At 35.0% G+C, this 16,866-nt stretch overlaps 1 protein-coding gene across 1 annotated transcript in view; it reads right to left on the bottom strand.

Moving 5' to 3' along the window:
- The window catches only part of C1H14orf39 (chromosome 1 C14orf39 homolog), a 53,422-nt gene extending 40,248 nt beyond the window's left edge, over positions 1-13,174 (bottom strand). The window contains exons 1-4 of the mRNA XM_060163869.1: positions 13,126-13,174; positions 12,972-13,028; positions 11,847-11,973; positions 8,030-8,119 (exon numbers count right to left, since the gene is read on the bottom strand). Of these exons, the coding sequence (XP_060019852.1) occupies positions 8,030-8,119; positions 11,847-11,973; positions 12,972-13,028; positions 13,126-13,174 (323 nt within the window). The remainder of the gene's footprint in view (positions 1-8,029; positions 8,120-11,846; positions 11,974-12,971; positions 13,029-13,125) is intronic.
- Between the last annotated feature and the right edge of the window lie 3,692 nt (positions 13,175-16,866).

The following is a 16,866-nucleotide window of genomic DNA, read 5'->3' as shown; positions in this document are numbered from 1 at the left end:
ATATCACCCCCCTCAGCAATAAAAGTTTGCCATCAAACCATGGACAAAAGTGCCTTTGTGGAAGCTTTGGAATCCAGGTAGGAGACTGTGAAATCCTGGTGCAGTCCAAGACTGAGGAAAGCCATTTTGATAAAACGGACTCACATCTTGGTGGTTTAACTTGCTGACTGTGGTCCTGGCTACAGACCCAGAAAACATCTCTGTACCCCTGAGAACTCAGCTACAGGCCTATCTAGCATTGGGTCTGTAACCAGCCCCATAAACCAAGGGACCTGGGAGAAGTCACACCTACCTGTGTGTCAGGCAATAGGCATACAGACCCTGGTCCTGGCTGTGGTCTCAGAAGTAGCAGGTGAACCAGTTCCAGCCCTTCATGGCCACAGTCTGGGAATACCAGGAGATAAACCTGCCAAGCTCAGTGAGACTGTAGATTCTGAAAGGGCCCTGTAACTAGATTCCAACCTGTCCCAGCCACAGTCACTGAAGAATCCTGCTGGCACACAGACCCAGCAGGAGACACTCCTGTCTATGCCCCTAAAGGTCCTAAAGCACCCTATAGTTGGTTCCAGCCCTCTCACAGCACAGTTTTTCCACAGTACTGCAGGTCCAGGCTTCAAGCAAGAGACACTCCTGTCTGCACCCCACAGATCATGAAAGGACCCATACTTGATTCTAGATCTCAAGCAGTCTAGCACTAACAGAACTTCTGGCCCAGGGACCCAAAGAGATACTGCTATATGCTCCCGTGGAGATCTTGAAAGGGCCCTATACTTGGCTCCAGCCCCTCTAGCCACAATCAGGGAGCAGTCCAGCCCACGGAGGGAGCTGGTTGGAGACATGCCTATCTGTGCCTTGAGAACCAGGACTGTAGACCTCAGTTTTGTTTGCAGAATCTGAAACAGCCCTGAGACTCAGTTCTAGCCCCTCTCAGCCACAGTCCAGGGCCAGTCCTGACCACCCATGAATCCATTCAGTGACTAGGCATGAACTCTCCCAGGGACTTACTGGGAGACAAACTTGTCTACACACTTGGTAATATGCCTGCTGACTAAGGACCCAACTGTGGAACCTGAATCAGACCTTTGTCCCAGTACTATTCTACTGAACAAAGTACTGGAGGAAGTCTCACCCACCCAGGGACCAGACAGGATCCATACCTGCCTGAGCCCCTGGTAACAAGCACACCAACCATGGATCCCACTACAAACTCAATGACAGCTTCAAAATCAGCTCCAACCCAGCACAACTTCAGTTCTATAGGTAACCCCATCAGCCCAGGAAACCAACAAGAGAAGGTCTTTACCTCCCAAAACCAGACTGTAAAGACTGGAAGAAGTGTTTGTTCGTTCAAGTGCACAGACACCAATGCAAGGCTAAGCATATCACAAAGAATTAGGCAAACATGACACCATCAAAAGAAAAGTAATAAATCTTCAGTAACTGACCCCAAAGAAATGGAGATCTACAGTTTGCCTTGAAAAGAATTCAAAGTAATCATCTTAAAGAAACTCAATAAAATACAAGAGAACACAGACAACTAAACGAAATCAGGAAAACAATGCATGTACAAAATGAGAAGTTTAATAAAGAAATAGAAACCATAAAATAGAACCAAACAGAAACTGTGGAGCTAAAGAACACAACAGCAGGACTGAAATATTCAATAGAGAGCATCAATAATAGACTTGATCATATAAAAGAAAGAATCGGCAAACTCAAAGACTATTCATTTGAAATTAGCTACTTAGAGGAACAAAAAGAAAAAGAATGAAAAACAGTGAAGAAAATCTACATAAATTATGGAACACTGCAAAGCAAACAAATATTTGCATCACGGAAGTCCCAGAAGGAGAAAAGAGAGACAGAAAGAGGCAGAAAGCTTATTTAAAGAAATAATAGCTGATTACTCAGCTATAAAAAAGAACAAAATAATGCCATTTGCAGCAACATGGATGGACCTAGAGATTCTCATACTGAGTCAAGTAAGTCATACAGAGAAAGACAAATATCATATGATATCACTTATATGTGGAATCTTAAAAAAGGCTACAAATGAACTTATCTACAAAACAGAAATAGAGTTACAGATGTAGAAAATAAACTTATGTTACCAGAGGTTGGGGGAGGAGAGATAAAGTGGAAGATTGGAATTGACACATACACACTACTATATATAAAACAGATAACTAGGGCTTCCCAGGGGGCACGGTGGTTAAGAATCCACCTGCATGGGGACATGGGTTCGAGCCCTGGTCCGGGAAGATCTCACATGCCACAGAGCAACTAAGCCCATGCACCACAACTACTGAGAGCGCACTCTAGAGCCCGCAAGCCACAACTGCTGAGCCCATGTGCCACAATTACTGAAGCCCACACGCCTAGAGTTTATGCTCCACAACAAGAGAAGCCACCACAATAAGAAGCCCGCACACCACAACGAAGAGTAGCCCCTGCTCGCTGCAACTAGAGAAAGGCTGTGCGCAGCAACGAAGACCCAACGCAGCCAAAGATAAACATATAAATAAATAAATTTATTTTAAAAAAAACAGATAACTAATAAGGACCTACTGTATAGCACAAGGAACTCTACTCAATACTCTGTAATGGCCTATATGGGAAAAGAATCTAAAAAAGAGTGGATATCTGTATTTGTATAACAGATTCACTTTGCTGTGTACCTGAAACTAACACAACATTGTAAAGTGATTATACCCCAACAAAAATTTTTTAAAAAGAAAAGAAATAATAGCTGAAAACTTCCCAAATATTAGGAAAGAGATAGACATCTGGGTACAGGAAGCCCAAAAGACCCCAAGCAAGATCAACCCAAAGAAGATTACTCCAAGACACATTATAATCAAAATGTTAAAATGCAAAGACAAAAAGAATTTTGAAAGCATCAAGAGAAAAATAACTCATCACTAGGGAACCCCTGTAATGTCATCAGGAGATTTCTCTGCACAAACCTTCCAGGCCAGAAGAGAATGGGATCACATATTCAAAGTACTGAAAGAAAAAACTGCCAACACCCAGCAAAACTGTCCTTTAGAAATGAAGGAAAAATAAGGACATTCCCAGACAGACAAAAGCTAAGGGAGTTCATTACCACTAAAGGAGTTCATTACTACTACCTTTTAGAAAATATTAAGGGGAGTTTTTCAAGCTGAAATAAAATGATGCTAAGTAACAACATGAAAACATATAAAAGAATAAAACTTAATGGTAAAGGTGAATATATACTCAAATTCAGAATACCATAATACTGTAATGATAGTATGCAAATCACTTTAATCTCTAGTATGAAAGTTTAAAATATTATTAAAATTATAGCTACAATAATTTGTTAATGGATGCACAATATAAAGTATGACATCAATAGCATTAAATGTGGGGGGAGGAGAAGTAAAAGTGCAGTCTTTGTATGAAATTGAAGGTTACTTGTTATCAATAAGTCTGTTATATCTACAAGATGTTTTATGTAAGCGTCACGGTAACCACAGAGAAAAAATTTATAGTAGATACACAAAAAAGAAAAAGGAATTAAAGCATACCACTACAAAAAAAAAATCGCAAAGGAAGACAGCAAGAGAGGAAGAAAGGAACAAAGGGACTAAAAATACACTGAGAAAACAATTAATTAAATGGCAATAGTAAGTCCATACCTATCAATAATTACTTTAAATGTAAATAGACTAAATTCAAAAGACAAAGAGTGGCTGAGTGGATTAAAAAAAACAAGACCCAACAATATGCTGCCTGCAAGAAACTTACTTTAGCTTTAATGAAACACATGAGCTGAAAGTGAAGGGATAGAAAAAGATATTCCATACAAATGTAACCAAAGGAAATCAGAAGTGCTTATACTTATATCAGATAAGATAGACTTTCAGTCAAAATCAGTCACAAGAGACAAAGAAGGTCACTTCCCAAGGAAGTAGAAAAAGAAGAACAATCTAACCATAAAGATAGCAGAAAGAAGGAAATAACAAAGGTTAGAGCAGAAATAAATGGACTAGAGACATGAAAGACAACAGGAAAACATCAATGAAACAAAAAGTTGCTTTTTTTAAAAAAAAAAAGATGCTTTTTTGAAAAGATAAACAAAATTTACAAACCTTTTGCTAGACTAGCCAAGGGAAAGAGAGAGGACTCAAAGTTATAAATGAAAGAGGAGATAATATACCTGACACCAAAGAAATACAAAAGCTCTTAAGAGGCTACTATTAACAATTATAGGACAACAAATTAGATAACCTAAAAGAAATGGATAAATTTCTAGAAACATACAACCTACCAAGATTGAATTATGAAAAAAATTTAAAAATCTGAACAGGTCAATTCCTAGTAAGGAGATAGAAGCAGTAATCAAAACCCTCCCAACAGAGAAAAGCCCAGGACCAGATGGTTTCACTGGTAAACTGTACCAAACATTTAAAGAAGAATTAACATCAATCCTTCTCAAACTCTTCCCAAAAAATGGAAGAGGAGAAAACACTCTCCAATTCATTTTATGAGGCCAGCATTACCCTGATAAAAAGCCAAATAAGGACACTACAAGAAAAGAAAACTAGAAGCCAATATTCCTGATGAATATGGATGAAAAAATTCTCAAAAAAAAATACTAGCAAACAAATTCAACAGCACTCTAAAAGAATCATACATGAATACGAAATGGGATTTATCCTTGGATGCAAGGATGGTTCAATATACACAAATAATTAAACATGAAATACCACATTAATAGAGTGAAGGATAAAAATTATATGATCTCAGTAGATGCAGAAAAAGTATTTGGCAAAATCTGACACCCTTTCATGATAAAAACTTTCAATAAATTGGGTATACCTCAACATAATAAAGGCTATATATGACAAGTCCATAACTAATATCATACTCAATGGTAAATAGCTAAAAGCTTTTCCTCCAAAATCAGAAACAAGACAAAGGTGCCATTCTCACCACTCTTATTCAATATGATACTGGAAGAGCTAGCTAAAGCAATTAGGCAAGAAAAAGAAATAAAAGGCATCCAAATAGGAAAGGAAAAAGTGAAATGGTCTGTTTGTAAATAGTATATCCTTATATCAATATATAGAAAATTCTAAGACTCCACCAAAAACCTATTAGAACTAATCAACAAATTCAATAAAGTTTCAGGATACAAAATCAACATACAAAAATCAGTTGCACTTCTATACACAAACAACGAACTACCTGAAAAAAAAATAAAGAAAACAATCCCATTTACAGTAGCATCAAACACATTTAAAAACTTAGGAATAAATTTAACCAAGAAGGTGAAAGATTTGTACACTGAGAACTATAAGACACTATGAAAGAAACTGAAGAAGACATAAATATGGAAAGATATTCTGTGCTCACAGATCATAAGAATTAATACTGTTATAATATCCATACTACCCAAAGCTATCTAAAAATTCAATGCAATCTCATCAAAATTACAATGGCATTTTTCACAGAAATAGAAAAAAAATCCCAAAATTTGTATGGAACCACAAAAGGCCCCAAATAGTCAATTTCTGGAAATCTCAAAAAAAAAACAAAGGTGGAAGCATCACACTTCCTCATTTCAAACTATGCTACAAAGATATAGTAATCAAAATAGCATCGGGCTTCCCTGGTGGCCCAGTGGTTGAGAGTCCGCCTGCCGATGCAGGGGACATGGGTTTGTGCCCCGGTCTGGGAAGATCACACATGCCGCGGAGCGGCTGGGCCCGTGAGCCATGGCCGCTGAGCCTGCGCATCCGGAGCCTGTGCTCCGCAGCGGGAGAGGCCACAACAGTGAGAGGCCGGCGTACCGCCAAAACAAACAAAAAAAGCATAGTATTGGCATAAAAACAGACAGGTAAACCAATGGAACAGAATCAAGAGTCCAGAAATAAATCCATGCATATACAGTCAATCAATATTTGGAAAGGAAGCCAAAAATACTCAATGCGGAAAGGATAGTCTGCAATAAACAATGCTGGGAAAACTGGATAGCCACATGCAAAAGAATGGAACTGGACCCCTATCTTATACCACTCATAAAGATGAACTCAAAATGGATTAAAGACTTAAATTAAATGTAAGACCTGAAATCATAAAACTCCTAGGGAAAAAATCTCCTTGATGTTGGTTTTGGCAATGATTTTTGGGGATATGATACCAAAAGCACAAGCAACAAAAGCAAAAATAAACAAGTGGGACTACATCAAACTATAAAAGCTTCTGCACAGCAAAAGAATCAATCAACAAAATGAAGAGGCAGACTATAGAATGGGAGAAAATGTTTGCAAACCATATATCCAATAAGGGGTTAATATCCAAAATACATAAGGAACTCACACAACTGAATAGCAAAAAGACTAATAATCCAAGTTAAAAATGGGCAAAGGGCTGAGAGACATTTTTCCAAAGAAGACAAATAGTCAACAGGTACATGAAAAGATGCTCAATACCACCAATTATCAGAGAAATGCAAATCAAAACCACAATGAGATAGTACCTCATATGTGTAGAATGGCTATTACCGAAAGACAAAAGATAGGTGTTGGCAAGGATGTAGAGAAAAGGGAACCCTTGTATACCGGTGGTGGGAATGTAAATTGATACAGCCACCATGGAAAACAGTATGGAGGCACCTCAAAAAATTAAAAATAGAAAAGCCATATGATCCCGTAATCCCACTTCTAGTTACATATTCAAAGGAAATAAAATTACTATCCCAAAGAGATATCTGCACCATGTTCATTGAAGCATTATTCACAATGGCCAAGACATGGAAACAACCTAAGTGTCCACTGACAGATGAATAGATTTTTTGAATGTGATATATATAAAAATGGAATGTTATTTAGCCACTAAAAAAGAAGGAAATCCTGCCATTTGTGACAACACAGATGGACCTTGAGAGTGTTATGCTAACTGAATAAGTCAGACAAAGACAAATACTGTTATGATCTCACTTATATGTAAAATCTTTTTAAAAAGCTGAATTCATAGAAGCAGAGAGTATAATGGTGGTTTCCAGGGGCTGACGGGTAGAGGAAATGAAAAGATGTTGGTCAGAGAGTACAAGCTTCCAGTTAAAAGCTGAATAAGTTCTGGGGATTTAATATAACGCATGGTGAATATAATAATACTGTATTATATACTTGAAAGTTGTTAAAAGAGTAAATCTTAAATATTCTCACTACAAAAAATATAATAGAGTGATAGATGTGTTACCTAACCTTATTGTGGTAATCATTTCACAATACACACATGTATTAAATCATGTTTTACACCTCAGACTTACTGCTATGTGTCAATTATACCTCAATAAAGCTAGGGGGAAAGTAGTAAGATAAATAAATAAAAATTAAATCAACACTGCTCTTGTCCAATTATGTTAAAAATAAAAACATTTCAATTTTTTAAATTAAGTGAAATTATAATGCTATATAACGTGTTCAAAGTTCCTCACCTTGTTTCATTATATTCATTAATTACATTTACTCCCCCAAACCAGGTGATTTAACACATAATAAAATAAGCCCACACAAATATTATTGGGTTGGCCAAAAAGTTCATTCGGATTTCTCCGTAACATCTTAATTTTTGGCCAACCCAATAGTATTTCTCTGTCAGAATATAACACCCCACTAAATCAGCACTCCGAAAAACAAGTTCAATATAAATATACCCTTCAAAAGTCAACACTCCAAATTTTTCATAAGCTAATTATACAGCTAACTACTCCCCCAGATGTTTGACTATAGCAATTCAGTCATAAAAAATATTAATTGAAGCACTCTGCCTTATAACTGCCACTGATAAATAGTTTCTAAGGATATATTTAAATATATCAAAGGTTGGATAGAGCTTTATAACAAATAGGTAGGCCAACAGTGACAACCAGAGTCCAAAACACTGAATTTGCTTTAAAAATAAATAAACTAAAAAAATTTTTCAATTAATATTTTTGCAAAGAATATTTTATTAATACTAAGTTATAGAATTGATAAGCTTAAATTAATATCTGTACCTGTCTTTTTCAACAGTTTCTTGATAAATAGTAAACTGGTCCTTCATATAGTCTTCATGTTTATGAAATATATCACATGTTGGCCTCCAGCTATGGAAAAAAAATACTGTAATTAGCATCTCAGAATGATAAACTAATTTAAGAAATAATAAAAATGAATGTAACCATTTAAAGATAAACAAATCTTTCCTTTCCTGGAAAAAACAAGCTAACATCAAGAAAAACATTCCCATCTCCGATCACCACCACTATGACCATTCATGCAATCATACATATGCTCAAATATCAATATCGATTAATTTTTACATAAAGCTTGTTTTGGAACCATGACTAGGGAAGGAACAAATGTGACATGGATGGACTGTGTATTACTATGGCATTTCTGGAATATACTCTGCAACGCTCCAACATCAGGCTTTGTTCCTCATCATACTTCTAAGATCTTAGCTAAGAAATTCTTTTGGAGTAAACATTTAAAGAGCTAGGATAAGGGATAAAGAGAGGCTTTTTTCTCCTTTGAAATTTAGAAAGTCAGGTTTTATACCCTCCTGAACTTGAAAGAAAGAAACTAGACCATAATGAATTATAAAATCAGATAGTAAGAATAAAATGAATATTCAACTTATACATTTGTTTTATTACATGACTCAAAAAATGTTGCCAGTGTGAAAAATCTAAAATTAAGTATACACCATGGCAGCTTACATTCTAAGTATTGTTCAAATATTTCCTCTAGCTCTTTTTTCTAATCTTTTTTATTTTTTCAGATTCAAGAAGTATGCATACCCATTTTGGAAGAACAGAAAAGTATACATAAGAAAATAATTATCATCTATATTCTCAACACTGAATAATAACTACTAATATTGATATTATTTTAATAAATTATTTCCAGATTTTACCATAAGTATATAGTTTAACATCTTTGAGATCATATTCACATATACAACATATCATCCTTTATCACTTACTTTTAAACTATCAATATATACATTTTCTTTGTCACTAAGAATTCATTGTAAAAGTTTTAATAAATACAACATATTACACAATTTATCTAACCATTCCAATATTGTTGGCCATTTTGGTTAGTCTAAGTTTCTCTTAAAAACTTGTACTTAAACACTTGTCTGAGTTTGCAACCATTTCCTTAGGCAATATTCCCCAAAATAGAATTATAAGGTCAAAGGTTATATATACACACATTCTGAATATTTTTTAAATTCCATAAGAAATACATGTTCACTAAAAAGATATTCACTGTAACCATTTTGATGTACATATTTCTAGACTTTTTAAATTACACATAAATACACAATTACTAAATTGAGTTTATTCTATGAATGTTGTTTTAATGTTTTGTTCAATTTGTAATATACTGTTAACACCTTTCCATGTCAATATTCACTTATATCATAAACTAATGGGCTGCCTACTGTTCATTCATATGGATATACCAAAATTCATCTAAACAATCACCTAATGTTGAACATTTGAGTTGCTTGCAATGTTTTCCTATTGTAAAAAAGTTGAAATAAATACCTTGTTGTACATCTTTGAGAAAATGCCTAATTATTTCCTTATGAAAAATTATCAGAAATGGAACTGTTTAATCAAAAGTCATGCTTATTTTTAAAGCCTTTGAAGTATACTTATATGTCATCCAAAAGGTATATACCAGTGTACATTCCTACAGTGTATGAGAGGGGTGATTTTCTTATTTCCTGGCCAACATTGGGTATTATCCTTCTTTAAATTTCTGCAAAACTTAAAGGCAAAAGAATATATAGTATTTTATTATTGCTTTAATTTGGATGTCTTTGATTATTAGTAAGATTGAGCATTTGTTCACATTTATTAGACATACATTTCTTCATTTTGGTATTTACCTGTTTACCTTCTTTGCTTATTTTTCTAATGGGACTTTGGCTCTTTCTTATTAATTTCTACAAGCACTTTATATTTTAAAAATTAACCCTTCTTTAACATTTTCCTACCTTATCCTTTTGCTTTTTGTATCATTTTGAGGTGTTTTTCTTTTTAATTTGCATGTGTCATATTTATCCATTGTTTCCTATGTGGTTTCTACCTTTGATGACATACTTAGGAAGGTCTTCCTCTCTCAAAGATTATAGTCACCTATATTTTCTTCTAATACTTTCATGAATTCATATTTCACATTTAAACCTCTTAACCAGCATGCTGAAATCATGAACTAGAGGTATTCATGCATTAAAATCAACAGATCCTAAAATCAACAGATCCTACTAACTGCCCTCAGAACCCAGCAGAGAATAATCTTGTTTAAAGTAAAGTACATCTTGGACACAGTAGGTTCTGCGGGGAAACTACCAGTACTTTTCCAGCACCCTTTGCAGCTACTTGAGGGAAACCACTGGTAAAACTTAACTACCATAAACCTAAATCAAACTAAAAGAAAAAGTTCAACAATATGTAGTTTTTTCGTTGATCAGATTGCCAAAAAATTTAAACATTGATAATTTCAGTGTTAGCAAGGGTGTGAGGAATAGAAACTCTCGTATATTGTTGGTGAAAGTATAAATTAGTATAATTATTTTGGGAGAGCAGTTTGGCATTACTTATCAAATATTTAAACATGCATACTCTTCAACCTGGCAATTTCACTTCCAGGAGGTCATTCTATAGCAACTGGTCTAGAAATATGGAAGGATACCTGTACATGTTGTTTATAATAGGAAATAACTGGAAATAACCTAAATGTCTATTAATAGGAGAATGGTTAAATAACTTAGGATACATCAATACTATAAAATACTATGGAGCTGTTAAAAAAAAAAGAATGAAATCCATACATAATCATTACATGTATAGTACCATTTACATTACATATTGTTAAATTTAAAAAACAAGTTGAAAAATAAGTATGGTATGATCACATTTTTTAAAAAAGGAAAGGCAGATATACAGGTAGATGTATATATAAGCATATGTAATAGTGATGTTGAATATATATTTTAAAAGGTCTGGAAGGGTACTCACTGTTAAGAGTGATCACCTGTAAGGAAGAGGACAGGGTGGGGATGGGGACTACAGGCAGGGAAAACCTTTTTACTCCATACATTTGTATAGTCTTTGAATTTTTATACTAGGCATGTGTTACTTTTATAAAATTTTAAAACCAATATAAAAAAAGTAATGAGGGAAAACCAAAAAGTTTATGAAATTTTTAAATAACAAAATATTTTAAAACAAATATGATTCTTAATATAGTACTTATTACAAAGACAGTGATCAACATAAAATTAAATACAGAAAACTAAACATTTTATTTTTGTAAGTACCTGTCCATACAATTAAGTTCCATTAACAAGTCTTTGTTTCAAAATGTTTGTCTTATAATAGATGTAACTACTAGAATCCAGAACCTGAAGCTATATTGAAAGAATTCTTAACTTACTAAATAGTTTTATTTTGAAAAGCTACTAATTTTAGGCTAGGTTCCCTTAGACAAAAATAACATCTTGAAAATTCGAAGATGGAAATTATTTCAAATTTATTTATCTAATCGGAATTTTCTATACTGAGCCTAGATTATTCAACATACTGTATTTAGACTAACTGGATCTGAATTAGATCTTACAGCTCTTCTATTTTTCTTTTGAAACTTCTGTGATCCCTTTTACAGTGGCATGTAACAAGGAAATTTAAGACTTGCTTCATCATTTTCCTAATATAAAATACTACTTTAAAGCAACAGTGTCTTCAACTATAAACTCAAAAACCTCGAATAAGAGAATCTAATGACAACTATTGAAAATTTCTTTAAAATACTCACTTACTACAGTTGTCTTCGATCTCCTTACTATGTTTACAGTAATGACCGATTTCCTCATCTGTTGTATTTATAGTTTCATGTATCTTACAAATGGTCGCTTTGTTTTCTTTAATATCTTCAAAGCATTCTGGAAATCATAAATTCAAAATAAATACAGTAGAAAAAAAGGTATGGCAACTGACCTAGAAAAGGAGAACCAGAGAATGGAGAGGAAGTGAAGCTTGAGATGGGAAGGGCCCTATACTAAAAAGCACAGGACCAGAGTCAGGCTTGCTCCTAGACCCAGAAGCTAAGAATTTGTGTTTTAGATTGAAGAGAAATAAACGTCCCCTGTCCCACATCTTTAATGTAAGAGGGCTGGATTAAGTAATATCTAAGATCAATGGCATCTTATGATGCTATGAGTTCATGTAAACATTTACTCATATGATACTAACATAAGAGTTTTGTTTTTGACAAATGTGTAATTTCTATTCATCAGTTCCATGTCATTATTTAATGCACCTTCAACTCACTTATTTCTTTGTTATAGTGAGTAAACACAAGCTAAAAATAAAATGTAATTTCTTAAAAAGATTAAAATAAATTCTTAATATCCAATATCCTTTTTTGCTGCAGAAAAGATAACCAAATTCTATACCTTTCAGAACTATTAAGAAATTATTGAGTGTAGTTTCTTTTGATAGTTTTTATGTAGGATCTTAAAATACTATATTTATGTAATCTGCTTTGTCATTCCACTCATAATATTAATTTTCATAATTAGCATTCCTGAAAATGTGGCTTCCATTAATCCTGGCCACTGACTTTTGATGATTTCTAAAAATATTTTTAAATTTTCACTCAAATGTTTAAAATAACCTGTGTTACTTGAGAAAAATAACATTTTCAATTGTATTTCATTAAGGGTGATATCTACTTAAAACAAAATTCTTAAACACAAAATAATTAAACACTGAATACAGAAAATTATTGAAAAAATAGGGTAAATAGCTCATTATTAGTCACTAGATAGAACCAGGGGAAAAGTTCTAATGCCAACTATAAATTACCCTAAACAAGGCAACAGCATAATACCTTACATTCCATAAAAAAAAAAAATCTTTGTCATGCAAAACTACTTACTATTAATTCGTTGAATCATATCTTCTTTAGTACTTATATCTTGTTCATACTGGAAAACTAAAATAAATTACTCTTTTGTGACTTCATTTTATTGTTAAAATGTCCAATGATAATACAAATAGTTATCTACTTTTTATTTCCATTTTATACCTACCAAATTCTAGCAAAAGTCTGTCCAAACTGACAAATAGGCTGTCATTCATCTTGGATACTTTGCTAAAAAAAAATAATAATAAGGAAGGGTTTTCTAAAAACAACCTTTTGACATAGCATTATTACATAAAAATGTGGGTGGGGCACGAAGTGGGGAGGGAAGAGACACCTTCATCCCGGTACTGGGCAGAGCTCTAGCAGGTATTTAATAAATGAGTGTCGTTATATATATTAAAATAAATGTATACAGTTATCTATAATAAAATAAATTGAATGTCGTTGCATGACTGAAACTTCTTAATTGTTTATACATGGTCGTGCCATAAGTTATTGGATATTCTGGAGTCCACGGACATCCAGATTTCTTAAAAGGATATGCCTTTAAAATAAATATCTCTGAATATGTCCTTTCTCGGCGTGCGTACTACTACACGCTGAAAAACTCTTAGAGAAAGTCAGTCACCAACAGCGAAGTAAAACCTACAGGAACCGTGCAATTTGACACTTGCGAATTTACCACCGAGAATCCAAAAGCGGAGGTATTCACTGGACTACCAAGACGCATTAAAAAAAAAAAAAAAAAATACGCGTATGGCGGGGTTTGGATCACTCGCTACCCGCAGAGTCGAGGAGCTACTCTTCCCGCGCGTTTTGAAGCGGGGAGTTCGCTCGCCGACTACCTTCACAGCCTACTCGCTTCTCCTCACCCGAGTCCGCCCCCGAAACTCCGGCCACACGGCGGCCCCCGAAGCCTCGGGCGGCAGTGTGGCCAAGGGCAAGGCCACGCGCTGGGAAGCCCCCAGAACGCGACCTCCGGTCGTACATCGGGGACAGGGCCCGCCAACCCCCCAAACCCCTCAGGGCCGCCTGCCTAAGGAATAACCGCCACACGCAGTTCTTTCCCACCCACCTCAGCCGCCCCTCTGGGACCCGAACGCCCACCCTTCCTTCCCGGATCCCAGACTCTAGTCAGGGTCGCGAGCGCCGAGGACACTACAGCAGGTCGCGACACAGAACGACCCAAGCCCAACCTTGACCCCGCTCGGCCCCGCTCGGGCCCAACCAGCGCGACAAAGCCCACGGCCGGAGCTGCAGATCACGCTGAAGAGAAAGACGCAACTCCACGCGAGATCTGTGCGGCGGCGCCCCCTCCTCCCTCCCGCGGCGAAGCGAGAACCCAGCATCCCACCGCCCCAGAAGGGTGTGCTGGGGTCAGAAGCCCTAAAACCAGGCTAGGGAACCTGTCAGGGGCTGGTTCTTTTTTTTTTTTTAAGGCTATCCATTCCGCTTGTGAAATAGCAGTTTAAAATATATTGTGGAGAACAGCACTAAAATTTATATTAACTTTTAACGTGAAAACAAAAACCACTCCAATCGTCAAAATTCAATTTCGCATTCAGCATTCAAAACTTCTTGAAAAGCAAGTATAAGAATTCAAATACGTTTTCTTTCAACAAAATGTTTTGAGAGTGACTCATTTATTTAGTTTGAAATGAAATGCACATTAATATTTTCTGTCCAAAATGCTGTCTTTGGGTAATTTATGCTTAGACTTTGCATATACAAGGTGAAATAAAGAGTTCACTTTATTTATAATTTATAAATTATTTATGGTTTATAACTTGTTCACAATAATTAAACAAATAGTCCCCCAAACTGCCTTCATTATTGGTGTATTTCTGGTGAAAATATTCTTAATACTAAATGATGTAAATAGTTGCCTCAATTCCCAACAACCTGTTTCACAGATTATTAAAATGAAAAAGATACTTTCAGAGATTTGTTTGCTTAAGTACTTCAGATCATATATGCATAACCAATTTTATTATAATGTGATGTAATGCTGCTCATTAGTATTAATGATAGTCATCAAGGCTAATTTGATGACATAAGAGATTTAGAAGCTTTATTCTTATACTTGTTTATATTTATTAGCTATCCCTTTTTAGGAAGGTATGAGAGAATGGATATGAAGTCTCAGTTATCATTAGTCTTGCTAGCACTGCTTTGCTATGACTGTCAAGAAAATGTGACAGGTCAAAAGAGCTGATCCACTTCAACTTAATAGTAGATTCTCTTATGTAAAATTGTGGAAACCGAGAAACACCACCTTACTGAGACCTGAAAATCAATTTATTTGCATTTACATTCACATTTATGCATATCCTAATTACTCTCATAAAAATATACCTGAGTTCTACCAACTCCACTACCCCTTATTCCATTGTGAAAATTCCTTCTGGAAAAGCAATGAAGATGAAGATGTTCCATCTACTGGAGAGTTTTAAATAATAAATTTTATTCTCTTGTCTAAATCCCCTCAATGATATATAATGTTCTATTTGAAAAATTGTAGAATGTTGACTCAGGTAAGCATTTATCCTAACAACTCATTAAAATCTCTCCCTACCTATTTTTAGCAACTTCCCCTCTTGCTCCACACATGTAAATCAGAATCTAAAGAAATTCTTAGTTTAAAACTGCTGCCCATTCTAATTGCACTGTATCACTGTTAGATTTACCGCTAAATTTATCAATAGAAAGCACGTCTCCTACCTACAATTCCTTTCCACTCCTTTCTTCATTGACTTTTTCAACTCAACCACTGTACCCCATCACATTTAACTGCTTTCTCAGATAATCAATAAAATACTTTTTTTCCAAATATAATGGTATTTTCTCAGTCTTATCCTTCCCTCTTTTTTTCCTAACTCTCTTCCATACTTGGTCCCATTAAAATTCTCTGCAACCCTAACCCTGGCTTCCAAGACACTACTTTCTTAAAGTTCTCCCACTTCTCTTACCTGCCCTTCTGATTTTGGCTTCTACTTCTTTCCCTCTCACCATCACTACACAACTATAGACTCTTATCTAAGCTTTTTCTTTAACTATACTCCCTTCTATACATTCTTTGGATTATTCATTCAAAATGTGCTTAAAACTCCCAAATCTATATTCCCAGTTGTATCCTATTATCTGAGAGTTATCCAATATTTACATTTACATGCCTTTCCATCAATCTGGGTTCAATCTGATCCAAATCCAAAGTCATCTCTTCCTCTCCCTCTGACATACCTGTCTCAGTGGCAGAGTAATTCTCCACAAAATCAATACATGAAGAGTTGGTATCTTACATGACTCATTACTCCCTCTTATAAATAATTATTCACAAAATCTTGTTGATTTTTTTCTTTGATATATCCCTTGTATACATCCAATCAACTCTGTAAATAGTCTTTGTAGTTAGATATGGATTCAACTTCTGGTTCTGTTATTTGTTAAGTCAAAACTTTGGGCAAGTTTCTAACCTAAACTTCAGTTTCCTCAAACGTAAAGTGAGAATTAATAATTCTACATCTTGGCTTCTAAGACACAGTATTTACTTGATTTTTCTTCTATCTCTAATAATTTTTCTATCTCCTCTTTCAGATTCATCCTCTTCTACTCAGTCATTAACTGTCATAAATTTCATAGGCTCAGTCCTAGCCCTTTTCTCTCATTCTGTTCTCTATGTTTAAGTAATCTCATCACTGTCTATAGCTTACTGCTATACATATGACTCACAAATGTGTATCTCTAGCACAGACCTCTAGTATCAATTCAAGTCCTTAGTGGCAAATAACAGAAGTTGATTCTGGCTGACTTAAGCTAATATCAAATTTGTTAAAGAGGATATTGTGTAACACACAATCCCCAGAATAGCTTGAGATCCAAGCTCTAGCAAGGAAGCAGCAGAGCAAGG

This window comes from Lagenorhynchus albirostris, chromosome 1, assembly GCF_949774975.1.
Source record: "Lagenorhynchus albirostris chromosome 1, mLagAlb1.1, whole genome shotgun sequence".
In the NCBI taxonomy this organism is placed as follows: Eukaryota; Metazoa; Chordata; class Mammalia; order Artiodactyla; family Delphinidae; genus Lagenorhynchus; species Lagenorhynchus albirostris.
The sequence above is the reverse complement of the archived record's forward strand: the minus strand, read 5'-3'. Positions and strand labels throughout refer to the sequence as shown.